At 40.7% G+C, this 27,737-nt stretch overlaps 1 protein-coding gene across 1 annotated transcript in view; it reads left to right on the top strand.

Moving 5' to 3' along the window:
* cacna1g (calcium channel, voltage-dependent, T type, alpha 1G subunit) overlaps positions 1–27,737 on the top strand; it is a 349,320-nt gene that overhangs the window by 305,986 nt on the left and 15,597 nt on the right. Inside the window, exons 28-35 of the mRNA XM_063003080.1 lie at positions 1,764–1,915; positions 9,485–9,594; positions 10,989–11,122; positions 16,703–16,773; positions 18,518–18,596; positions 19,940–20,061; positions 20,138–20,542; positions 27,557–27,700. Coding sequence (XP_062859150.1) covers positions 1,764–1,915; positions 9,485–9,594; positions 10,989–11,122; positions 16,703–16,773; positions 18,518–18,596; positions 19,940–20,061; positions 20,138–20,542; positions 27,557–27,700 — 1,217 coding nt within the window. The remainder of the gene's footprint in view (positions 1–1,763; positions 1,916–9,484; positions 9,595–10,988; positions 11,123–16,702; positions 16,774–18,517; positions 18,597–19,939; positions 20,062–20,137; positions 20,543–27,556; positions 27,701–27,737) is intronic.

Here is a 27,737-nt window from a genome sequence, read left to right as displayed (position 1 = left end):
TCAAATGTCAATGTGAAAACAAAGCCTGTTACATTGTTAATGTTACATTGGAAACTACAATATGAAGGTGGATAGCATTGTGGCGTGTGGCTCTTGTTTTTCATTTATTGAAATATTAAAATGTCATGAATTAATGTACAGATTTAGAAGTAATCAGAAAAAAATTTAAATAGCTTTAAAGCTAAATTAAACTCAATAGGCACATCAGCTTGAGTACCGTAAAATCAATATTTAATTATAGTCTAAAATATGGAGAAGAATAAAAGCAGACATGGTTTAATCTCTACATATATACAGTGGAACCTTGATAAAAGGGGTTGCGAAAATATACAAAAACACAGAACTAGGATCCACAAAAGTGCTAAACATGCACAATGAACAACAAGGAGCAGTGCTGGTGCATAATTAATCGTTAGAACTTCCACAAGTTGCGCATAAAACACAGAAAAACAGGAGAGAACAAAGCGAGCCTCCCGACAAAATAAAACCTATCACTCATGTAAACAGAGAGACATGTGCTCTGGTCTTGTTATGCTTCTTGCTGGAATCTATTAAATCTTAAATCTGAAAATAGAGGTCAGTTAAATCAAGGTTTCATTGTATATAAATACTTTTTGGGGGCGGTCCGGGTCCTTTCTGTGTGGAGTTTGCATGTCTGTGTGTGTTTTCTCCGGGAACTCTGGTTTCCTCCCACAGTCCAACGACATGCAAGTGAGGTGAATTAGAGATTCAAAATTGTCCATGACTGTGTTTGATATTACCTTGTGAACTGATGAACCTTGTGTAACCTTGTGTAACGTTCCTGTCATGAATGTAACCAAAGTGTAAAACATGACGTTAAAATCCTAATAAACAAACAAACAAACAACGAGAAGCAGTGCTGGTGCATAACTAAGCACTAGAACTTTCAAAAATTAAGCATAAAACACAGAGAAAGAGGTGAAAACAAACTGAGCCTCCCGACAAAATAAAGCCTATCACTCATGTAAACCGAGAGATATGTTCTCCGGTCTTGTTGTGCTTTTGGCTGGAATTTTAAACGATCGGACCGGATGTTTGGTTTTCCAGATTTTGTCCAATAAATCTGAAATCCGTTAAATAGAGGTCCGTTAAATCAAGGTTTCATTGTATATAAATATATAAGCTGAAGATATACAGGAGTAAAAACAAGAAAAAAGTCATTAAGAGTATAGCTCATAAAATTGCATATAAAAAGCCATTTAAAGCAGGGATTAATAGGCACATTGACCACTTTGGGATGCCTCTTTATAGTGTTTTTAATTATTATTTTGGCTAAAGTAATTAACATTCAAGCACGGTTGAACAAGGACAATCTATATGTAAACTATTCTTTAGCTACAACTAACATACATTGGGTACATTTTAAAATCCATTATATTATATAACATATACATTAAATAATTGGTCTTAAATGTTTTGTCTTGCTGTTTAGCTTGCAACAATCTTATATTTACACTAAGATAAGGTAGGATTGACTTTGCTTATAATCAAGCCATACTGGTGCATCCAGCCCCACAGTCATATCAACTCCTTTGCCCTGGACTCTAAGGATGAGGTTTCCTCTCTTTCTTTCTGGACTCTTTGTACTGTATTTTCTACTGTATTTGTCTTTTTCTTTACCTCCTCTTTACTCTTACTCATGGGCATATGTACTGTATGTGTCTTGCTTTATGAGTGCTTGTATAAGTAACCTATTGTCATGCTTGCCTTCCAATCCTTCCAATGGTGGTTCCTTATCGCAGAGGCTCAGTGTAAACCTTACTACTCGGACTACTCTCCGACTCGCCTCCTCATCCACAAGATGTGCACCAGCCACTACCTGGATCTGTTCATCACCATTGTCATCGGCCTCAATGTCATCACTATGTCCATGGAGCATTATCATCAGCCCAAGGTAGGCCCATTTAGCTCAGGTTTTTACTAATGAGGTCATATATAGTTCACTTTTGGAAATGTGCTCTTTACTTTTCTTACTTAATGATTTGTTGTATCATTTTAATAGTCCTACATGCTATGTACTAATAGATCTATCCATTCATGTTTCTTTGTTTTGTTAGAAGGCATTAGTTCTATTTCACATTAGGGAGTGTATAATTTACTCAAGGGTGCTTTAAATTTTAGTGTGATTTTACTGGCCTGCTTAAGGAAGCAATCTCACAGCCATTTGCATCATTATAAAAGACTTATTGCCGGATCTTAGCCTATTAAAATAAACTAAGGGGCAACATATTTACTAAATCCCCCCCTAATATTACAGCAAAATGAGCTCCATTTGAATATGAATATAAAAGTAAATGAGTTAGCTTCTGGATGCACACTGGTGGTGCGGCAGTCTATTACTCTAGTCCACCACCTTTAGGATCCAGGTTCGAATATCAGCGGTGCCATCAGGCAGCCGGGCGGATACACAGACAGGATTGGTGTCTGAGGGCACCCAGGTGTCACAGCGGGATATTCCGCAAGCACACCAGTGCCGAGATGACCGGGCTATGTGGGTGGGGTCTTCAAAAACGCTGTGTAAGGACCCTGATTGGCAGATAGAGAGGCTCCTGTGCAGAGTGCATAGGTGAGAAAAAAAAAGGGTTCTGCAAAGGGCTGCGCATGGGTCGGAGGAGGCGTGAGCAGCAATACACCCACCTCGACTGCAATTAGGGATCCCCCATCAGCAGAAGACAAATTGACTACACTAAATTGGGAGAAAATGCATAAATAAAATGGAAAAAAGAGGATTGGTGTCTGAGGGTGGAATGGCCGAAGCCCTGCAATAGATTGGAGCCCTGTCCAGATTATTCCTGCCTTACGCCCAGTGTTTCTAGGTTGAACTAGACCTGCTGTGACCCTAACCAGGATATAGGAGTCGAGGAAAATGAGATAAAGTGGTATATAGTCTAATCTAGTCTTATTTAATTACCCAGTTGTAATTTACCTCTACTACTGCAGCCCTGCACTCCTGATTGAGGTGGTTCGCAACCATCACCCACACCCTCCAACACTTGTTCAGTACTGGCCGTCAGCTTTTTACCTGCACTTGGCGGGTTTATATGAGGATCCATATCATGCACCGGGAGTCACACACCGCTCCCCATTATCCACGTCTATTATCCGTGGCTTTAACAGGCTTGGCACAACCTTGAATCTTCCTATTCAAGCAGAGATGGAAGAACTTGTTGGACAAACAATTTTTGAAGCACTTTATAAATCAGGCCTTTATGGCAGAGCTACAAGAATAAAGCCATTGTTGAATAAAATGGGTCTGATACATTGCTAGAAGTTTGCTAAACAGCAAGACGTACTCATGACGACATAAGGAAAGTGATTATTTGGTGCTGGCATGCTTTGGGGTCCTTCAAAGTAACAAGGAACAGGGGGATTGGAAAGAATTGAGAAACATAGTAATGCAGCCAGATACAAGAACGTCCTTGAAGATAAACTTCATTCTAGCAAATGCAAACTCGGACTGGGGCGACACCAGTCTGCCGTCACATTTCAACTACCATAACAGCAATGGAGCTTGGTTCAAGCCCAGATTTAAATCCCATCAGAGATCTGTAAAGAGACATGAAGATGGTAGTTCATAGATGTTAATCGTCCAACCTGATGTTGCTTAAAAGGATCTGCGATGAATAATGGGATAAACTGCTTAAGTCCATGTGTGCAAAGCTTGATAAAGACAATCAAGAAGACTTAGCTATAATCATTGGAAAAGCGGCATCCACAAGGTTTTGATTGAAGCGTCTGACTACTTTTGTGTAAGATATGTTTTTATTTATTTATTTATTTTGGAAAAATATATTAATACTATATATTAATGAGTCTGAATAACTTTCTGAATCCTTTGTATACAGTGGGGTCAAAAAGTATTTAGTCAGCCACTGATTGTGCAAGTTCTCCTACTTAGAAAGATGAGAGAGGTCTGTAATTTTCATCATAGGTACACTTCAACTATGAGAGACAAAATGAGAAAAAATAATCCAGGAAATCACATTGTAGGATTTTTAAAGAGTTTATTTGTAAATTATGGTGGAAAATAAGTATTTGGTGAATAACAAACAAGCAAGATTTCTGGCTCTCACAGACCTGTAACTTCTTCTTTAAGAAGCTCTTCTGTCTTCCACTCGTTACCTGTATTAATGGCACCTGTTTGACCTCGTTATCTGTATAAAAGACACCTGTCCACAGCCTCAAACAGTCAGACTCCAAACTCAACCATGGTTAAGACCAAAGAGCTGTCAAAGGACACCAGGAAGAAAATTGTAGACCTGCACCAGGCTGGGAAGAGTGAATCTACAATAGGCAAGCAGGTTGGTGTGAGTAAATCAACTGTGGGAGCAATTGTAAGAAAATGGAAGACATACAAGACCATTGATAATCTCCCTTGAGGTCAAGATCTCATCCCGTGTGGTCAAAATGATCATGAGAACGGTGAGCAAAAATCCCAGAACTACACAGAGGGACCTGATGAATGACCTGAAGAGATCTGGGATCAAGTAACAAAGGGACCATCAGTAACACACTACGCCGAGAGGGACTCAAATCCTGCAGTGCCAGGCGTGTCCCCCTGCTTAAGCCAGTACATGTCCAGGCCCATCTGAAGTTTGCCAGAGAGCATATGGATGATCCAGAAGAGGATTGGGAGAATATCATGTGGTCAGATGAAACCAAAATGGAACTTTTTGGTAAAAACTCAACTCGTGGTGTTTGGAGGAAGAAGAAGAACCCAAGAACACCATACCTACTGTGAAGCATGGGGGTGGAAACATCATGCTTTGGGGCTGTTTTTCTGCAAAGGTGACAGGACGACTGATCCGTGTTAAGGGACGAATGAACGGGGCCATGTATCGTGAGATTTTAAGCCAAAACCTCCTTCCATCAGTGAGAGCATTGAAGATGGAACGTGGCTGGGTCTTCCAGCATGACAATGATCCCAAACACACTGCTCAGGCAACGAAGGAGTGGCTCCGTAAAAAGCATTTCAAGGTCCTGGAGTGGCCTAGCCAGTGTCCAGACCTCAACCCCATAGGAAATTTGTGGAGGGAGTTGAAAGTCTGTGTTGCCCAGCGACAGCCCCAAAACATCACTGCTCTAGAGGAGATCTGCATGGAGGAATGGGCCAAAATACCAGCTACAGTGTGTGCAAACCTGGTGAAGACTTACAGGAAACGTTTGACCTCTGTCATTGCCAACAAAGGTTATGTTACAAAGTATTGAGTTGAACTTTTGTTATTGACCAAATACTTATTTTCCACCATAATTTACAAATAAATTCTTTAAAAATCCTACAATGTGATTTCCTGGATTTTTTTTCTCATTTTGTCTCTCATAGTTGAAGTGTAGCTATGATGAAAATTACAGACCTCTCTCATCTTTCTAAGTAGGAGAACTTGCACAATCAGTGGCTGACTAAATACTTTTTGGCCCCACTGTACACTGATCTGCCATAACATTAAAACCACCTCCTTGTTTCTACACTTATTGTCTATTTTATCATCTCCACTTACCTTATAGAAGCATTTTGTAGTTCTACAATTACTGACTGTAGTTCATCTGATTCTCTGCATGCTTTGTTATCCCCCTTTGCAAGCTGTTTTTCAATGGTCAGGACTCTACAAGGACACTACAGAGCAGGTATTTTTAGGTGGTGGATCATTCTCAGCACTGCAGTGACACTGACATGGTGGTGGTGTGTTAGTGTGTGTTGTGCTGGTATGAGTGTATCAGAAACAGCAGTGCTGCTGGAGTTTTTAAATACCGTGTCCACTCACTGTCCACTCTTAGACACTCCTACCTAGTTGGTCCACCTTGTAGATGTAAAGTCAGAGACGATTGCTCATCTATTGCTGCTGTTTGAGCTGGTCATCATCTAGACCTTCATCAGTGGTCACAGGACGCTGCTCATGGGGCGCTGTTGGCTGGATATTTTTGGTTGGTGGACTATTCTCTGTCCAGCAGTGACAGTGAGGTGTTTAAAAACTCCAGCAGCACTGCTGTTTCTGATACACTCATACCAGCACAACACACATAAACACACCACCACCATGTCAGTTTTACTGCAGTGCTGAGAATGATCCACCACCCAAATAATACCTGCTCTGTGGTGGTCCTGGGAGAGTCCTGACTATTAAAGAACTGGGTGAAAGCAGGCTAAAAAGGTATGTAGATAAACAGATGGACTACAGTCAGTAATTGTAGGTCAGTGGAGCTAATAAAATGGACTGTGAGTGTAGAAACAAGGAGGTGGTCATATTGTTATGCCTGATCGGTGTATGGAGATAAGTTAATGGAGTGAGGATGTTGAAGAGTCTGTCTGGTTATGTCTGCTACTAGACAGTTTTTTATTATTATTCCTCTGCTAGAGGTCGTTTCAGCCAGGGGTTTCCCAGGCGCTGCCCCTGTCTTTAATGGATTCCTGACCTGTGTCTATAAAAAGATTGCTGTTTTTATTAGAAGCTCAGCGTGGGAAGGAAAAAAGGTTGAGGCTGATAGGGTCAATTGATTTTTGGTTCATTGGCCCCTGCTTGGCCGTAATTATGTGTGGCAATCTGGGAGGAGGTGAATATGCAGCAGTGTCTGCTTTTAATGCCAGACATATTAAATGGTAAGTAGTGACCGCTCTCATCTCCAGAGAATTGTAATCAACGGTGATCTTATCAAAATTAGGGGGATGCAGGTCAATTAATGTTGACAACCTTTCTCACATTTGTAAGTTTTAGCTACTTAATATATTTTATCAGAGGTTTAGTTCTGTGTCACTATTTATGCTCATTTTTAATTAAGCTTTTAATTAAGGAATTACTGGTGTGGGTAAAGTCAGTCACTTGTAAAGCTTTCATTCCACACAAGCAGATACACCGATCGGCCATAACATTAAAACCACCTCCTTGTTTCTACACTCACTGTCCATTTTATCAGCTCCACTTACCATATAGAAGCACTTTGTAGTTCTACAATTACTGACTGTAGTCTATCTGTTACTCTGCATGCTTTGTTAGTCCCCTTTCATGCTGTTCTTCAATGGTCAGGACTCTCCCAGGACCAGTACAGAGCAGGTATTATTTGGGTGGTGGATCATTCTTAGCACTGCAGTGACACTAAACATGGTGTTGGTGTGTTAGTGTGTGTTGTGCTGGTATGAGTGGATAAGATACATCAGCGCTGCTGGAGTTTTTAAACACCTCATTGTCACTGCTGGACTGAGAATAGTCCACCAACCAAAAATATATCCAACCAACAGTGCCCCATGGGCAGCGTCCTGTGACCACTGATGAAGGTCTAGAAGATGACCAACTCAAACAGCAGCAATAGATGAGCGATCGTCTCTGACTTTACATCTACAAGGTGGACTGACTAAATAGGAGTGTATAATAGAGTGGACAGTGAGTGGACACGGTGTTTAAAAACTCCAGCAGCACTGCTGATTCTGATCCACTCATACCAGCACAACACACACTAACACACCACCACCATGTCAGTGTCACTGCAGTGCTGAGAATGATCCACCACCTAAATAATACCTGCTCTGTGGTGGTTCTGTGGGGGTCCTGACCATTAAAGAACAGAGTAAAAGCAGGTTAAGAAAGTATGTAGAGAAACAGATGAACTACAGTCAGTAATTGCTTCTATATGGTAAGTGGAGCTGATGAAATGGACAGTGAGTGTACATACAAGGAGGTGGTTTTAATGTTATGGCTGATCAGCAGTGCTGCAGGTACACTCTTAATGTCAGCTCCATTAATGTAGATGTTGATTGATTAGTTGAACTCAAAACGTCTGAACTGGCTGAAGAAGTGAAGAATTTCCTACAGCAAACAACAACCCAGCTGTAGTTTTGGGGCCACAAAAAGTCAGCACCCTTTCACCCTTTACTCATTTATTAACCTAGACTAACTTAGCATCTTTATTTACTTATTATATGTCAGCTTTATTTATCAAATTTGCCCTGACACTGATCTGCCCTGACATTTCTTCTGATGCTCTTACCTCATGTGTTACTCTTTAGTTTGGCTGACTGTTTGCCCTGTGCCTTTTACTTTGGCTTTTGAGCTCACCATCACCTTTTTTAATGTCAAATAACAGATTTCCAAAGTTTTTGGACATGTTGAGTTGGCCTGAGGTCTGATTATATTAGGTCCTGGAAGCAGGTTTAATTAACTCTGTTCCCAAAATGTCAATGACTCACATCCTAAACATGGACCTGTTTTCTTGCTTTATTAAGATCAGATTTTGGATTTCTGCAGTTTTTTGGTTCACCCTGTTATATAGTCTGCCTTATCATTCACAGTGCTTTTTCCATGTAAAATGTACTTATTAATTATTACATCTTGATTAGTTATTACATCCATCCGTCAATCAGCTTAAAGATTAGGCTTCAAATGTACACTAAGAAAAGGTAAGACTGACTTTGCTTATAATAAAGCCATACTGGAGCAGCCAGCCCCAGAGTCATGTCAACTTCTCTGCCCTGGACTCTAGGGATGAGGTTTCCTCTCTTTCTTTCTGAACTCTACACAGACTGTCCATTTCAGCTCCACTTACCATATAGAAGCACTTTGTAGTTCTACAATTACTGACTGTAGTCCATCTATTTCTCTACATACCTTTTTAGCCTGCTTTCATGCTGTTCTTCAATGGTCAGGACCCCCACAGGACCACTACAGAGCAGGTATTATTTGGGTGGTGGATCATTCTTAGCACTGCAGTGACAATGACATGGTGGTGGTGTGTTAGTGTGTGTTGTGCTGGTATGAGTGGATCAGACACAGCAGCGCTGCTGGAGTTTTTAAACACCGTGTCCACTCACTGTCCACTCTATTAGACACTACTACCTAGTTGGTCCACCTTGTAGATGTAAAGTCAGAGATGAGTGTGGTGTTTAAAAACTCTATCAGCGTTGCTATGTCTTATCCACTCATACCAGCACAACACACACTAACACACCACCACCATGTCAGTGTCACTGCAGTGCTGAGAATGACCCACCACCCAAATAATACCTACTCTGTAGTGGTCTTGTGAGGGTCCTGACCATTGAAGAACAGGGTGAAAGCAGGCTAAAAAAGTATGTAGAGAAACAGATGGACTACAGTCAGTAATTGTAGGTCTACTTCTATATGGTAAGTGGAGCTGATAAAATGGACAGTGTGTATATTTCCTACTGTATTTGTCTTTTTCTTTACCTCCTCCTTACTCCTTCACATGTACATATGTGTACTGTATGTGTCTTGCTTTATGAGTGCTTGTATAAATAACCTATTGTCATGCTTACCTTCCAATCCTGGTGGTTCCTTATCACAGAGGCTCAGTGTAAACCCTACTACTCAGACTACTCTCCGACTCGCCTGCTCATCCAGCTTAAAGATTAGGCTTCAAATTAGAATTGCTATTAAGATAACACCAAAATTCTGCAACAAATTTAGAAAACTGATACTCTATTAATCTTAATTGTTTGTAATTTCACTATTTGCAGGTCCTAGATGAAGCACTGAAAATCTGCAACTACATCTTTACCATTATCTTTGTCCTGGAGTCTGTCCTCAAATTTGTTGCATTTGGATTTCGCCGTTTCTTTAAAGACAGGTAAGTGATTCTATGTCTGAAGGGCATGTAGGATAATCCAATACATTAAAAGTACAAATTAATCAGAATAAATTCAGATCAATATAACTACACTATATTGCCAAAAGTATTCGCTCGTCTGCCTTCACACGCATATGAACTTGAATGACATCCCATTCTTAATCCATAGGGTTTAATATGATGTCGGCCCACCCTTTGCTGCTATAACAGCTTCAACTCTTCTGGGAAGGCTTTCCACAAGGTTTAGGAGTGTGTTTATGGGAATCTTTGACCATTCTTTCAGAAGCGCATTTGTGAGGTCAGACACTGATGTTGGACGAGAAGGCCTGGCTCACAGTCTCCGCTCTAATTCATCCCAAAGGTGTTCTATCGGGTTGAGGTGCAGGCTAGTCAAGTTCTTCCACACCAAACTCTCTCATCCATGTCTTTATGGAGCTTGCTTTGTGCACTGGTGCGCAGTCATGTTGGAACAGGAAGGGGCCATCCCCAAACTGTTCCCACAAAGTTGGGAGCATGAAATTGTCCAAAATCTCTTGGTATGCTGAAGCATTAAGAGTTCCTATTACTGAAACTAAGGGGCCGAGCCCAACTCCTGAAAAACAACCCCTCAAAATCGTTCTCCTGGCAACCGCCAAACCCAGACTCGTCCATCGGATTGCCAAACGGAGAAGCGTGATTTGTCACTCCAGAGAACACGTCTCCACTGCTCTCGAGTCCAGTGGCGGTGTGCTTTATACCACTGCATCCGACACTTTGCATTGCGCTTGGTGATGTAAGGCCTGGATGCAGCTGCTCGGCCATGGAAACCCATTCCACGGATTCATTCACCATGATATGATGATTTGATGATTTGAAGTTAGTCATCTGGCAGATACATAGCAGATACTTTTTTCAAAATAGTGCTTGGATACCATTGGAAGCTAGGGAATATTTAATAGGATTTTTTAATATTCATTTTGGTCATAAATGAATGTTAGACTGATGCATTAATAAAAGTTGGTGATTTAATAAATTGGAAATAAATTGATATCTTTGGACACATGGTTTATATATTAAACATGTACTGTTTACTTTGATCAGAGCTCATAGTTAGCAAACTTAGATTGAAATGTACTTATTTTTGAGTTCTGTCTCGTATCTAATGAAACACCTCATATGGTTGGACCTTTATAATTTGGCTTGCATTAAAACAGACTCTATACAACATTTAACCTAATTGTCCTAAAATGCGTGACCTCAGTGAAAGTGATTTAACTTTTGGCAGGTAGTACTAAAATGCACTGCATGTTTTTAAATACATGTAAAATTATTCTTTAAAATGAGTGTTTTGATCTCTCGCTCTGATGGATTAATGTTAAACGGTGCTTTTGTAATTATATGTGGCTGTTTTACAGGTGGAACCAGTTGGATCTGGCTATTGTGCTGCTGTCCATCATGGGGATAACTTTAGAGGAGATTGAGGTTAATGCCTCACTTCCCATCAACCCTACCATCATCCGCATCATGAGAGTGCTCCGCATTGCCCGTGGTGACTATACTAATCATCCTATTTCACTTAATCTTAACTCTGTTATATAGGGCATTTTGTGGAAAAGTTGGGACATTTAAAATAATGTAAACTATAATATAAACAATCAATCATATATATCTCTAGGAACCCAATATACACTGATCAGCCATAACATTAAAACCACCTCTTTGTTTCTACACTCACTGTCCATTTTATCACTTTATAGTTCTACAATTACTGACTGTAGTCCATCTGTTTCTCTGCATGCTTTGTTAGCCCCCTTTCATGCTGTTCTTCAATGGTCAGGACTCTCCCAGGACCACTACAGAGTAGGTATTATTTGGGTGGTGGATCATTCTCAGCACTGCACTGACACTGACATGGTGGTGGTGTGTTAGTGTGTGTTGTGCTGGTATGAGTGGATGAGACACAGCAGCGCTTCTGGAGTTTTTAAACACCTCACTGTCACTTCTGGACTGAGAATAGTCCACCAACCAAAAATATCCAGCCAACAGCGTCTTGTGGGCAGCGTCCTGTGTCCACTGATGAAGGTCTAGAAAATGACCAACTCAAACAGCAGCAATAGATGAGCGATCGTCTCTGACTTTACATCTACAAGGTGGACAAACTAGGTAGGAGTGTCTAATAGAGTGGACAGTGAGTGGACACGGTATTTAAAAAACTCCAGCAGCACTGCTGTGTCTGATCCACTCATACCAGCACAACACACACTAACACACCACTACCATATCATTGTCACTGCAGTGCTGAGAATCATCCACCACCTAAATAATACCTACTCTGTGGTTGTCCTGTGGGGGTCCTGACCATTAAAGAACAGCATGAAAGGACTACAGTCAGTAATTGTAGAACCACAAATATGGTAAGTGGAGCTGATAAAATGGACAGTGAGTGTAGAAACCAGGAGGTGGTTTTAATGTTATGGCTGATCAGTGTATGTCTTTTTGTCAATGGTTCTTTTGAACATAAGTAAGCCATCCATGTTTTGGCCACTGATGCTCAACATACCATGACAGATGTTGACTTTTGCATAATTCACTGTTAGCAATCTGGATGGTTCATTTCACAATATTTTTACAATATTATGTACAGTAGATGGTGAAAAAGCTACATTATTTTGCACTGAGGAAGATTATTTTGAACTGATTGACAATCGCCTCAAGACGATTAGCACAAAGTGGTGAGACATAGCCCAGCTTTACTTGAAATCATTGAGCTTTTGGAGGATTCAGGCTTCTTAATGGCTCTAATTTGATCTATCTATCTTACTGACTGTCCATCCTACTGACTATCCATCCTCGTCCTCTATTACCGTCAACACATACAAGCATAATTCTCTTTTCTAATGAACTGGTTCTTCTCATAACGTGTCCAAAGGAATAGTGCTACAGTTTGGGTATCTGGGCTTCAAGTGAGGAACTCTTAAAAGTCTTCACCAGCACCAAAGCATCAATATTCTTCTTCTTTCATTCTTTGTCCAGTGTTCACAACCATAAAAATCACAGGGAAGACCACAGTATGGACAATTCTGTACTTTGTTTAGTTAGACAAATCTTCAAATCCAAAGATCAATTTCAGTTTAGCTTAGAGAAGTGGAGTGGCATTTCTGGATGTTGTTGACATATGGCTTTGCAGTGCATAGTACAGTCCTAAATTTGTCAAATGGGCAGTCAAAGGCATTTAGTGGTGGTTTATCTCCTTTCCCTTTATACAAGATTTTTGCAGCTAAATTTATTGATGCAATTAGGCATTGTTGATATTTAAAGATTTAAAACCTGATGGTTATTTACTGATGCATTATTTGACAAGTGCCATTCTTGCTCATAAAGGACTAGGTTTTTTTTTTTATCTGCATATCCAAGAATGATTGCATTACTTATTTAGATTGAAAGCATTGATTGATTTTATTACAATACAGGTCAGAATAGATTTGCAATTTACTTTTTTTTTTTTTTTTTGCAATTTTGCTTTCCATTAGCATATCACACACTGCTCCAACTCTTCTAAAACTGACAGAGACCAGGTGGCTGCAATGAAAAATTCAGTTTACACAACACCGCCATGCTAACACACTGAGGAAAACTGGGGCGCTCGTCTGTTCTGGCTGCTCAGTCTTGTTCTAATAAATGAGGTGTTGGGGAGTCTTCATAAATGACTTTCTCAGCATGGACAGCCAAGCAAACACTCATAGTTGAGAAAAATAGATTCTGACATGTTGTTGACATGCAACCTGTCACTTTAAAAGTGCTACATTGGCTCATTTAATACATTTCATAGCTTATCTTTAAAAGGGACACCTGGACTTTAAGCATTAACCTGTGTGATACCAGAATGTACTGTTGCGTTCCTGCTACCTATAATACATAGACTGTATGTAGATCCAATCTGACATAGTATACCTACTTACACACATTCCATAACCATTATTTTAGTTGCACTTATCAAATACACCGATCAGCCATAACATTAAAACCACCTGTTTCTATACTCACTGTCCATTTTATCAGCTCCACTTACCATTTGTAGTTCTACAATTACTGACTGTAGTCCATCTGTTTCTCTACATACTTTTTTTTTACTTTTTTAACCTGCTTTTACCCTGTTCTTCAATGGTCAGGACCCCCACAGGACCACTACAGAGCAGGTATTATTTAGGTGGTGGATCATTCTCAGCAGTGCAGTGACAATGACATGGTGGTGGTGTGTTAGTGTGTGTTGTGCTGGTATGAGTGGATCAAACACAGCAGTGCTGCTGGAGTTTTTTAATACCTAGTCCACTTACTGTCCACTCTATTAGACACTCCTACCTACGTAGTTGGTCCACCTTGTAGATGTAAAGTCAGAGACGATCGCTCATCTATTGCTGCTGTTTGAGTTGGTCATCTTTGAGATCTTCATCAGTGGTCACAGGACGCTGCCCATGGGGCGCTGTTGGCTGGATATATTTTTGGTTGGTGGACTATTTTCAGTCCAGCAGTGTCAGTGAGGTGTTTAAAAACTCCATCAGCATGTCAGTGTCACTGCAGTTCTGAGAATGACCCACCACCCAAATGATACCTACTCTGTAGTGGTCCTGGGAGAGTCCTGACCATTGAAGAACAGCATGAAAGGGGGCTAACAAAGCATGTAGAGAAACAGATGGACTACAGTCAGTAATTGTAGAACTACAACGTGCTTCTATATGGTAAGTGTAGCTGATAAAATGGACAGTAAGTGTAGAAACAAGAAGGTTGTTTTAATGTTATGGTTGATCAGTGTATATGGTTGTGTTTGTGTTTTTGGTCCAGTAGGGCAGACCCTTGGGTGTGTCGCGGGCCAAAAAAAAAGGGTCACAGTAAAAATTGAATAAATAAATTTAATAGGCACATAAACACAAAATGAAGTTGTAATGCAAAGCATCCACAAGAGAGGGCATTTGTGTACATCTTGTAAACCACAGTGGGACCAGATGACCACCTTTTTCATTAATTAAGTATATTTTATATATTTTCCGTTTGTTGCATTGTTTGTGTTGTCTGGGTCTTGGAAAAAAGTTACAATAAACCCCTCAATAAGGTTTTCAAACACCATACTGTTATTCCACTGACCATTGCTAAGGGAATAGGGTGGATTAACACACACTGTGCTTAGGAGGAAGCTTCAAAATCCAATTTCTACCAGCTGTACAAACAGAGATGTGTCTCATATTTGGCCAGTAAGTGTACATAGTCTCAAGAATCTCTTCAAACTTAATCATTTGGACACCCAGTGGGATTTTTTTTATATTTTGCCAGTGCAGAAATGGTCTTTAGCCAAAGTGCTTTGTGAAAGTTGTGAAGCATAAATCAGATACAACACTGTATGTCTCATTTTCATGAGCGTTCTCATTTTTCATTTTGAGCTAACGTTACTTAGAAATACTGTTCCAGTCACTTACACAAACTAGTTTAATACGTTGTGTGTTGTGACTCATTCACTTCATCACCAGTGTTAAAATTATTTGCAATTTGGGGCGCAGTGGAAAACACTCTAGCACACTAGAGCTGGCATCTCAAACTCGTCGCTTTGAATCTCAGCTCTGCTACCGGCAAGCTGGGCGCCTACACAGACAATGATTAGCTTGTTCGTAGAGTGAATGCCGGAGGGGATTCCTCATAACTGATGCAATTGCGACCTTTGCTGACTGATTGATATTGCCTGGAAAGAGATGGGGATAATTGGATCAGGGTGTGACTCTACATGCATAAATCTGATTCACATATGAACTCACCTTGTGCAGGTAAAAAGATGAAGTTGGTTACTGCAGATGTGTTGGAGGGGGCGTGTGTTATTCACAGCTTTCCTTGGTCAGGGGTGGAAGTCAGCATCAGTAAAAAGGAAGCATAATGCAATCGTGTAATTGGTATTGGCTGAAAATATATATATACATTTCTGTTGGTCCGTACTTAGCCATAGTCTTTATGTTCTCTGACATGAGTCTTGGCCTTCCAACAACATTTGGCGGTTAGTGGCTTGTTCCTCTTTAGACAATTTTTGGTGAGTCTTCACCACAGCTGTCTGTGGGAACCCCTTGCTGTTGTGAAGATATACAACCTATATCAAACTAATCATTATGTGGCCATAATGATTTGGCCTTTTTAAAGTCACTCAGGTCTTTAAGGCTGCCCATATCTGCTGCATTCAACACATGTTTATCCCAGCGTTTACCATATCCCTCAATGTGACATGCACAGTTTTTACAAAACAGGCTTTTGGGGCTGGTTCTAATGTTTTGTACATACTTAAATGATTTAAATTTTAGGATGCGTGGTATTACATGACCATTGTGTATTGAAACGTTTGATATTATTTATAGATAGGAGTGAAAAAGATGATCTTGTTGGATGGCTTCTCAGAAATATAGAGCATCTGAGGCTTGGCTGGAATCAGTCGGCTTAGATCATAGCAGACAAATAGTTCCCTGCTACAGATGGGCTGCTGTTCAATAAATGTTGACCAACCAACTGCACCTACATGATCTGAATTTTAAATCCACTCTGAAAGCGTCCACATGTATCTGTGTTTAGCTGGATTTTTCTCCTGTTTCACTTTTAAACTTGTGTTACAGCTCGAGGTTCTGAGAAATTGTGAGAATTAGCTTATCCGAGACAGTCTAAAACGTTTATTATAAAAAAGGTTAACGTGGTTTAATGTACTAAAAGAACGACTTAAAAACACTAAACCTCTTTTAATTATTACTGCTCATAATTTCTCTCCACTAATAAAAATTTCTCACTCGTTTTGGTACAATAAGTCACGTTAACCTTTGTGCACCGCCACACTCTATAGGAAATAATGGCACAGCCAGTGCAAAAGCTTATGTGAATAGTGTCTGGATGGTGTCTCAGCATCTAAGGCTTGGCTGGAATCAGTCAGCTTATATCATAGCAGACAAATAGTTCCCTGCTTCAGATGGGGCGATGTTCAGTACATGTTGACCAACCAACTGCACCTACACGATCGGGATTTTAAATCTGTTTATACATGATACTTTATGTAAAAAGTAAAAAATCATACCATACAGGTTGTGTGAATAATAAATTCTCTCTCTCCTTCTAGTGCTAAAGCTCTTGAAGATGGCAGTGGGGATGCGAGCTTTGCTGGACACGGTTATGCAAGCACTGCCTCAGGTAACACTCAGCTTAGTAGTGACTTCTCTTCCTCCTTGTCCCTGTCAGATCTATAATTTTCTTTGTGCCTAGCCCCAGCAGGCCCAGCCTATTTTGTCTGACAGTGTGGAAAGAAAGGAAGGTAACAGCGGTACAGATGGACCGATGGGAAGTTAGCAAATACAGCAGGAGGCTTCCAAGCTCAGCATGTCCTCTCTAATGCTATCTTGTTCTGCAGCTTCCTGTAGGAAGTCCTTTGATTTTAGTACATGCAGCACTGCAGGACAATGTCTTAATTTAAATAAATCAAGCAGAACTTCAGTATCAGATATGTGCATAATTAAGAGTATGAGCCTGGGTCACTTTGGGTCATAATAAAAGAGCTTTAGCTGGTAGCTTTGCATAGGCTTTATGAAATATCTAGCCAGGCATACAAGTTCATCAATACTTTAAGTCTTTGCTTTAAGACAGATGCTTACATTTGAGCGTCCTTTAAGAGGGGTGCATTGTATGTGTACTTGGAATGGACAGTCTTAGTTTTAAGTGCTTAATAAATCTACTTTAAAGTCAGAAAATTGTCACCAGGGTGGTCACTGCCTCATGTAGCATGCGTCAGGCACCAGGTATAATCCCACACCTGCAATATAGGAGAATGAGCCTGATTGAATAAAACTAAACTAAACCAAAGTTGCAGACCAAAGTGGGACTAGAAAATCCCTCTTATGGGATCACACCAGTGCTGGGATTCTGAACTCCCGGGTTCAAACCTCAGCTCTGCTACGGGCCGGCTGGGCGCCCTCTAGCGGACATAATTTGCAGTGCCTGAAGCAGACAAAATTGTCATTAACTCTGCCGGGTGGGAAAAAAGACTGGACTGAAAAGTGGGTGGGGTCTTCGATGCTGTGTAAGGACCCTGGTTAGTAGCCTGAGGCACCTGTACAGAAAGTGAAGGTGCACAGAGATCATTGTGTGTCTCTTTGCACGTTTACCGAATGTGTGGGCTTTACGCTTCAGAGAGGAGTGTGAGGCAGGCAAAAATACCCTTCTCAGACATGACCAGAGTCTCCAGCAGCGGAAGACGAACTGACTACAATAAAATTTGGAGAAAATGGGAAAATAGCATAAACAAACAAAAAAAAAAATCCCACTTATATAATAAAAGATAAAATAGAAAAGCCAGGCGGCTGCACTACTGGAGCAGAAACGTTGCACTTCACATACCGTGATCACCAGGAAACACAGGGAAACAAAACAGTGCTTGTGTGCAAGTCCATTACCAATAACAGAAGCCACCACATGCGTTTGAAACCAGGTCCCATGAATGCAAACGGTGTGAAAAAGTCTGCTTACGAAGTCAAGATAAACGTCTGCATTCTGAATTTTGTGTGTATTTTTGGTGTTTATTTCTGCGTAACACAACTGTAATGGAATGATGCACGAAGGGTCACCTTCTAGAGTCCATTAGTGTTGAGAAAATTATACTTGTTCCACTTTATCCTCTTGTTCATTTTCCTTAAAAGCCAAACTGAAGTTGTGTGTGGTCATTACTTTACATGCTTTGTCAATGTTTACCATATGTATCCATGTAGAACCTTTTGAACTTTAGTAATAATCATGAAGTTCTCTCACTTCGTAGCTCTGTTCCCTGGCTCTTGGGGGTTGGTATTTCTGTATCCGCTGTGTGTCTTCCTTTCATGCTTCTGAAAAACTCACCTGGTTCTTTGATCCAGTCTACCCTTGGTTTCTGCACTCTCTGTCTTTACAGGTGGGGAATCTGGGTCTTCTGTTCATGCTTCTTTTCTTCATCTTCGCAGCACTGGGAGTAGAGCTCTTTGGTGATCTGAGTAAGCACAACACATTAACAGAAAATATCTCTCTAATATTATATACTTGACCATCTGTGTTTTATTATTTAAATTAGTTAATTTGATTTTTGTTTTCTTAGATTAATGAATAAAATGTGCTTATTAGTTATTTTACAACCTATAAAGACGTGTCCAACCACTAGTATCAGTCTATAAATCATTTGGTACCTACTCATTAGAATGCATTAGTTAAATCAGTGGGATAAAACTGAAGAAGTCGTATTGATGGGTCCTTCATCTCTATCACCATCCCCACTATCCTGAGTGGCATGTAGGCATCCCTGGCTCTGAGTCCAAGAGAGCTTAAACAGCCCTTCTGTCTAAGTAAAAAGAGATGCCAATCCGATCTCCCCAATTGTCACTACCTTAAGTGTCTGTAAGCTCATCCAAGCATGTTAGCTTGTTGTGGCTTCATTGAAAGTTTTAAAAGAGGTAGAGTCTGGCTCCTCAAGTTTCATAATAAGCTTGTGCAATATCCTATATTAGTGGTTCTCAATCGGGGGCCTCAGTGAGGGGGGTGCTGTTGCATTTAAATGAAAAGTGTAAAAAAAGAATCACACATGATGGGACAGCACAATTAATAGGCTATTGGCATATGTGAGATTTCTTGTGATGTCATATAGATTTGTTTTAAACTACCCATAGCCTATGTTCGGTCTTTGAGAATGGACACATTTAATTTGCCCACCACAAAAGTGCAAAGGTCAACGGATGGCGACTATGAAAGATTCTGATTGAATTGTTAATGCAGGTCATAATACCTTTTGTCATCCTTGCTGAGGGCATAATAATAATATCATGACCTGTGTCAAGGGTGTTCCAGAAAGTTTTTTTCGAACAGCGGGGATTCTAAGAGGAAAACAAGGTTGGGAACCGCTGCAAATATATTTGTATAGCACTTTTTACAATAGACATTGTCTCAAAGCAACTCCACAGAATCCAGGACCGACAGACCAAAAAACCCCTGTTGAGCAAGTCAGGAGTGACAGTGGCAGGGAAAAACTCCCTTAAAATTACAGGAAGAAACCTTAAGAGGAACCTGACTCGGCAGGGACCCATCGTCTTTGGGTGGATCCTCCACCTCACAAATGCTCTTGCCAAAGTCTAGAAGAATGCCTTAAAAAAAAACTAAAGGCTATTACAGCTGTAAATGAAGCTGGACTCCACATGAATGCGCATAGCTTCCAACATGCTCCTTGTCAGGTGTCCACATACTTTAAGTCCAGTTCAGTAAACTGTTTGGGTGTGCCTGTGTGTTATTACTTGTGTTTGTGTTAGACTATATTAGGACTAATTTATCAGTCCTGCGTTCTGTGTTCTAGTATGTGATGAAACACACCCTTGTGAGGGCCTTGGTCGATATGCCACTTTCAGGAACTTCGGAATGGCCTTTCTGCTCCTGTTTCGTGTGTCCACTGGGGACAACTGGAACGGCATCATGAAGGTATATTTTACTGTTATATACAGTATATCATCTGAAATTCATCTGCCAGATGTTTACACACTTGTCTGCTGTCCAGGACACACTGCGGGACTGCGCTCATGACACTGGAACGTGCTACAACACAGTAGTGTCGCCCATCTACTTCGTCTCCTTCGTGCTGACGGCTCAATTTGTTCTGGTAAACGTAGTGATCGCCGTCCTCATGAAGCACCTTGAAGAGAGCAACAAAGAGGCTAAAGAGGAGGCAGAGCTGGAGGCAGAAATGGAGCTGGAGGCAGTCGGGGGAGATGGAGGAATGACCGGAGGGCATATTTCCCCTCTGGCTCTAGGAGACATGGGTGGGCCTGTGGGGTCTCGATGGATCACCAGAGACTCTCAGGACAGAGGTTACCCCACTGATAGCCCAACAGCAGCCATACGCAGAGACTCGACAGCACACTCAAAGGTGGATCCACCTCAGTATCAAGAGCCCGAATTACCGGTGAGTCAAACCTGCATTATGTTCTGTGCCTGTGTGGTTATGACTCTGTAGGGGCTGTCATGTAAGAAATAAGGTCAGATGATAAAAAAGAACAAAGATTACTGTTGACTGGATTGGCACGATTGTGGGTTCTTACAGCAGTGTATGAACTGAAGAAAGAACAAAGAACAGAACTGTGGGCCTCTCTTTATACTGCTCTAGTCACAGTTTCAACACTTTGTAGGACTTTGGATCCTCCGTTGTGTTTGTTCCTTGTCTGCTTACATTTTACAACAGCTTAGGCAGCTGTAGTCTAGTAGTTAAGGTACTGGACTACTAATTAGAAGGTTGCTGGTTCAAGCCCTACCACTGCCAGCAAGGCCCATAACCCTCAGTTGTTCAGACTGTGTACTGTGCTCCCATTCTACTCTCAAACACACCTCTCCGACCACTAGGACTCCGTATTAAACCGGACCTGGAGGCCCTAGAGCTTCACATGGATTCACTGAATCAGACCCATCAGCTAATACCCCCCTGGGACTATAAAACACCAAAAATCATACTGAAACTGGCGGAAAAACAAAAGCAAAACACCCACCCAAGGAATACCACCGTTTATTCCTAGAAACCAGAGAATGTTTCCCATACCATATCATAATCTACACAGACGGATCCAGAACTGAAACAAGAGTCACAGCAGCAATCACATCCGCAAACTACCAACACAGCATACAATTACCAAACTATAGTTCCATATTCTCCGCAGAAGGCTATGCTCTATTGTTATCCCTAGAATATATCCAAACAAGCAACCATAAAAAATTCCTTATTTTTACAGACTCAAAATCATGCCTAAAAGCCTTGGAACACCTTGACACAGACCACCCCATTATTTCCGAAATACTGAGAAAAGATAAAGAATTACAAGAACAGGAATATAAAGTAGTCTACTGCTGGCTCCCACGCCATATTGGAATCCCAGGAAACAAACGAGCAGATCTGATCGCCAGAACATCCACTGCAGACACTATCACCACACGACCCATTCCCCCCAGAGACGCCTTTCCAAATATCTTCACATTCTTTAAAAACAAATGGCAGAATGAATGGTACAGTAATCCACAAAACAAACTGTACGAAATAGAGCCAAAAGTAGGACAAACCTATACTAGAACGGACAGTCAACTAAATCAAACCATCCTCACAAGATGCCGAATCAGACACACTAAGCTAACACACAAGCATCTCCTTACCAGGGAAGATGCTCCAACCTGCCATCGATGTAAAGAGAGACTAACAATTTACATTTTACATTTTCAGCATTTAGCAGATGCCTTTATCCAAAGCGACTTACATTACAGTTTACAGTCTGATCAATTGAGGGTTAAGGGCCATGCTCAAGGGCAGCAGCAGCAGCAGCAACCTAGCAGTGGTGGGGCTTGAACCAGCAACCTTTGGATTACTAGTCCTGTGCCTTAACCACTAGGCTACAGCTTGCCCCAATTAAACACATACTGATAGATTGCAAAACACTAACACTGAGGTTTTTTAATGAAAACGAGCACCAGGGAAAATAATTAATTTTTTAACATATTTAAATGTAAAACATCTTTTATAATTCGTTTTAAATGACACAAAGTGAAGAAGCAACTTGAGTACCGCCGTATAAATGACCCCAGTGTGTCGGTACGGCGCTAAAACTAATCAATCAATCAATCAATCAATCTCAAACACACCTCAAAGCACCAACAGGACTGAGAATTTAATAACAAACAGCATAATACTAATATGCAGGTTGTATTAAGCATAAAATCTCATTTTTCCCTAACAGGGCACATACTGTACATTGTAATGATAATGTGATTTGTCAGATACTGAGGGACCTTTGCATGCCTAGTATGGGCTAGCAGCTGCGCATATTTGCACAGGGCTATTTCCCAGATGGACCAAACCCATGACTAAAGCAGCGCATATAGTCCAGTCCAGTATGCTTAGCTGTTTCTTCCATGCCGAGCGATTTTGTAGATGTGCGTCAAGCAGTGTGCCATGTGTGATATTACAGCTATACAGAATGAGTGAAGCTGACCGTTGACTTTGAGCATCTGTCCGGTATACAACATTCTGCCAGACGAACAGAAAGACAACAGCTTACGCCCCATGTGCTAAGCCTTTGCTGAAGAGGAGTAAGCTGATTATCTCCCTATTGTCTGTTATTATTTGTGTTGATGATATTCATCACCCAATTACTGGGAAACAAATCCCATTGCAGGCCCTTGGCCACCCGTCCTACCCCTTATGTAGCCAATCATTTTGTGTAGATGCCTGCCAACTGTTAGCACTCAAACCCAAACCCAAATATCAGGGATTGTAGGCTAGCTTAATAGACCACTTCACCACTCAAGTGCAAATCCAGCACAATTGTATCTCTTAATCATACACCGATCAGCCATGACATTAAAACCACCTCCTTGTTTCTACACTCACTGTCCATTTTATCAGCTCCACTTACCATATAGGAGCACTTTGTAGTTCTACAATTACTGACTGTAGTCCATCTGTTTCTCTGTATGCTTTGTTAGCCCCCTATCATGCTGTTCTTCAATGGTCAGGACCCCCACAGGACCACCACAGAGCAGGTATTATTTGGGTGATGGATCATTCTCAGCACTGCAGTGAAACTGACATGATGGTGGTGTGTTAGTGTGTGTTGTGTTGGTATGAGTGGATCAGACACAGCAGCGCTGCTGGAGTTTTTAAACACCTCACTATCACTGCTGGACTGAGAATAGTCCACCAACCAAAAATATCCAGCCAACAGCGTCCTGTGGGCAGCGTCCTGTGACCACTGATCAAGGTCTCGAAGATGACCAACTCAAACAGCAGCAATAGATGAGCGATCGTCTCTGACTTTACATCTACAAGGTGGACCAACTAGGTAGGAGTATCTAGTAGAGTGGATAGTGAGTGGACACGGTATTTTAAAACTCCAGCAGGGCTGCTGTGTCTGATCCACTCATACCAGCACAACACACACTAACACACCATCACCATGTCAGTGTCACTGCAGTGTTGAGAATGATCCACCACCTAAATAATTCCTACTCTGTGGTTGTCCTGGGAGAGTCCTGACTATTGAAGAACAGCATGAGAGGGGGCTAACAAAGCATGCAGAGAAACAGATGGACTACAGGCAGTAATTGTACAACTACAAAGTGCTTCTATATGGTAAGTGGAGCTGATAAAATGAACAGTAAGTGTAGAAACAAGGAGGTGGTTTTAATGTTATGGCTGATCAGTGTATTTATTTACTGTTTTACAAATAAAAGTATTAATAATAAGCTGTTGTAGAAACACAGTCGTGTGTGAAATCAATTTAACTGATTTAGGTTCTCTGTTTTATGTGTGCACACTAGTCATTTAGACATAGCCCTGCTGTTTTCCCTTTTTAAAGCTAAAGCAGGACGAGGTCAGCCCGGTGCCATGGGAAAGCACTAAGACATAAACTTTGTTTTGTTGTTGTTGTGCCTGGCTATTTCTAGAATGCCATTTTTTAGTTAATGCTGACCTTCATATCAGTATATATCCCTCCTCCATGTCATAAAACCCAGAACTTACTTCTGTTCAGGGCTTTTTTTGGTACCAATATGGAGAATCTAAATAGAGTTATTCTGCCCCCTGGTGGTAAGCACTGGTAGTACAGGATGGAAAGGTTTCGGAACAGGTGTTAAAAGAGGCAATCTTGTTTCATTCATGAATATATTAGTTATTAGTGGTGAGTGTCACACTGTGTATTAAGTGTCTGTAAGTGCTACTATGTGTGCATAAGTAATTATCTAAGGGTTTGAGTACTGCATGATTCAGATTTATTCACAACACATTGCAACTACCTGCATTTAATTTATGTCCTCACCTTAATTCAAATAAAAATTAAATATGAGTAACAAGGGGATTTTTATAGCATGCCTACATGACGTTTCTTAGTTTCGGAATGCACTGCAGTACATTTTAGCTGCCCTAGTAACCATTACCCCCCAAATCTTAACTGTACTACAGGAGAATATTATTTAGTCAATATCTAATTATCTTTTAAGTGCCCTTCTTTCCACCCAAGATCATTAGTTGATTAACAAAGATGCTTCTCAGTATTTTCACTTGTTACTTGTATAGTTTAGATGCCTTTTTCATCATTCTAATGCTGTGCCTTGAACAGAAACACTGTCCAGAAGAAAAGAGAGAATGGAATTGTCAGTGAACATATCTACTGCTCAGTGGTCCTCAGTGACCCAAAGAAACACTACAGTAGTACTACTGATAATCCTATTTTCACCAGTCAAACCTTCAGTACAGTATAAATCAGGGGTGGGAACTTTTTGGCTCAAGCGCCACACCGGGTTTTAAAATTTGACAGATGGGCGGGGGACAAATATAAATTATCAATCAAAGTTTGAAATTTATGTGTGTATAGATGATAGACTCGACTTTGACAAAGGTCGGTAGTGTTTGGAGTGCGCCGTCTAGTGGAATCAACTGAAAGGCAAAATTAATTCAGGCTCCGAAGGACAATTTTGTAAATGCAAAACGGGCCAGATCAAACAGCCTAACTGCCGTAGTTTGCCCACCACTGATATAAATGATCAGGTTGGCTAAACTATGATGTGCTCAGAATGTTTTGTTTAGTGGTTAAGACAAAATCAGCCTCAAGTGCAAGGTTTATAACTTTTAAGTGACTTGCCACTAGGGAAGCGGTAGCTCCGTGCTTAAGGTACTGGATTAGTAATCCGAAGGTTGCTGGTTCAAGCCCCACCCACCTGCCACTGTTAGATATATAAAAAAAACTTGAAATATGTACAAAAATGTAGACACACTACACATTACTGTACTGAACAATAAGAAATTATTACTGCTGTACATATAAACAATTCATTTTAATTAAGCCAAACTAATATTAATATTACACTGTTGTAAATGTGTTGTTACCAACTATTTACGCTGTAGGAGGTGTATAAAGGAAAACTACATGAATATATGTAGACTATGTAGTTAAATTTGCGCTGCACTTTCATCTTTTAAAGTTCACCTGATTAAATTTTAAGCCAGTTTGCTGCTGATATTCCCTGATATTTTCTAAGCGAAACATTAGCAAATCATGACTGCTACAAAAAATATTATTTAGTCAATATCTAATTATCTTTTAAGTGCCCTTCTTTTCACACATCATCATTTGTTGATTAACAAAGATGCTTCTCAGCCAGTTTGCTGCTGATATTTGCTGATATTTTCAAAGCGATAAACTGTGTGTTATGACGTGATAAAAGTGACCCGGACAGAACGAAAAAAAATGCGTGAAAAATAAAGCGTAACGTGGCTTGTTGTACTAAAACAACGACCGATTAATTTGGGCAGTACAGAGCACTTATAACCAGTAATAACAACGCTTTATTTAGGTGAAGCTTTTTGCGGATTCAGAACCCTGAGCTGCATAAAAACCACACGTGAAGTAAATCCAGCTAAACACAGATACATGTGGAGCTTTTAGAGTGGATTTGATGGTTACTTCACACAAATGGATGTTCGTGTCGTGGAACTTTAGTGATGTTTCACCGCTCAAGCCGAGCGCTGAGCAAATCCCGCTGTGCCGAGGGTCGCGGTAAGAGCGAAGCACAAAGCGCTTCACACGTCAATGAACTAAAGAAAACAACGACTGCGACAAACACGTCTACGTCTTCTTATCACCAACAGTTGAGCTTTGATGCTTTTTGCATAAAAACGTACATCTGTAACAACAGCACAAATGCTCGCAGGTAATCTACACGCTCCGCCATCATGTTACTACTCTTTACTGTCGTTGTGTAACGCCCTGCGTTGATGACGCAGGCTTGGTTCCCAAAAACTGGTGGAAACGTGGGTCGGTTCTCTACAAAACACCAAGGTTCGAAGAAACCTGAACAGAACCGCTTCAAAAACCAGGGTTCTTTTGGTAGAAAATGCTATGTATGGAATGTTGGGTACAGATTACAAAGTATACACTTTTTTTTTTTTTTTTTTTTGACATATTGAGCTAACTTGAGCCCTCAGCTATAAATACGACTAGTCTACTTATGAACACAATACAACATTTGGCAGAAGTAGAGAAGAACTTTTCTAATGTCACTTTAACACACTATCATCAGCTTTTTTTTTACTGAAAACATCCTGTGATTTACTTTCATGATGTTTTATCGCTCAAGCCGAGCGCTGAGCAAATTGGCTATTAGCGCCGAGGGTCGCGGTCAGAGCGAAGCGCAAAACGCTTCTCACGTCAATGAACTAAAGAAAACAACAACTGCGACAAACACGTCTACGTCTTATCACCAATAGCTGAGCGAAGCTTTTTGCATAAAAACGAACATCTGTAACAACAGCACAAATGCTCGCACATCATCTACAAGCTCAGCCATCATGTTACTACTCTTTACTTTCATTGCGTAATGCCCACAGTTGATGACGCAGGATTGGTTCCCAAAAACTGGTGGAAACGCAGGTCGGTTCTCTACAAAACACCAAGGTTCAAAGAAACCTGAACAGAACAGGTTCAAGAACCAGGGTTCTTTTGGTGGAAAAGTACTATGTATGGAATGTTGGGTACCATTATAAAAATAAGTGTACATATAACAAGTGAAATGTTTTTTTTTTTTTTTTAACATATTGAGCTAACTTGAGCCCTCGGCTATGAATACGACTAGTCTACTTATGAACACAATACAACATTTGGCAGAAGTAGAAGTAGAGAAGAACTTTTCTAATGTCACTTTAACACACTATCATCAGTTTTGTTTTTTACTGGAAATATTGTGTGATTTACTTTCATAGTTCTCTATAAATGCTTCATCCTTTCTCAGTCTGTTGATCTGTTATCTATGTACTTCTTCTTTCCTTCTCCTCTCTCCACTATTCCTCTCACACCACTTTCTCTTCCTTATTCCTGTTTCTGTGTGTCTGTCTGCTCTGTCTTTCTCTCTTCGCTTCTTTTCTGTCTGCGAACGGCTGGGTGTGTAGCGGAGGCGCATGCTTGACTCGGTATCCCTGGTGATCCAGGGTTCGCTGGAAGGAGAGCTCAGCCTAATGGACAACCTTTCAGGCTCCATCTGCCACCACTACGCTCTACCCCCTCTCCCCAGCAAGTACTGCACTGAAAAACAGGTCAATGGCTCACCTGTGCACCCTGCTAGTGAATGTC

The sequence above is a fragment of the Trichomycterus rosablanca genome, chromosome 10 (genome assembly GCF_030014385.1).
Source record: "Trichomycterus rosablanca isolate fTriRos1 chromosome 10, fTriRos1.hap1, whole genome shotgun sequence".
Classification (NCBI taxonomy): domain Eukaryota; kingdom Metazoa; phylum Chordata; class Actinopteri; order Siluriformes; family Trichomycteridae; genus Trichomycterus; species Trichomycterus rosablanca.
Note: the sequence above shows the minus strand (reverse complement) of the source record. Positions and strands in the feature narration are given on the sequence as shown.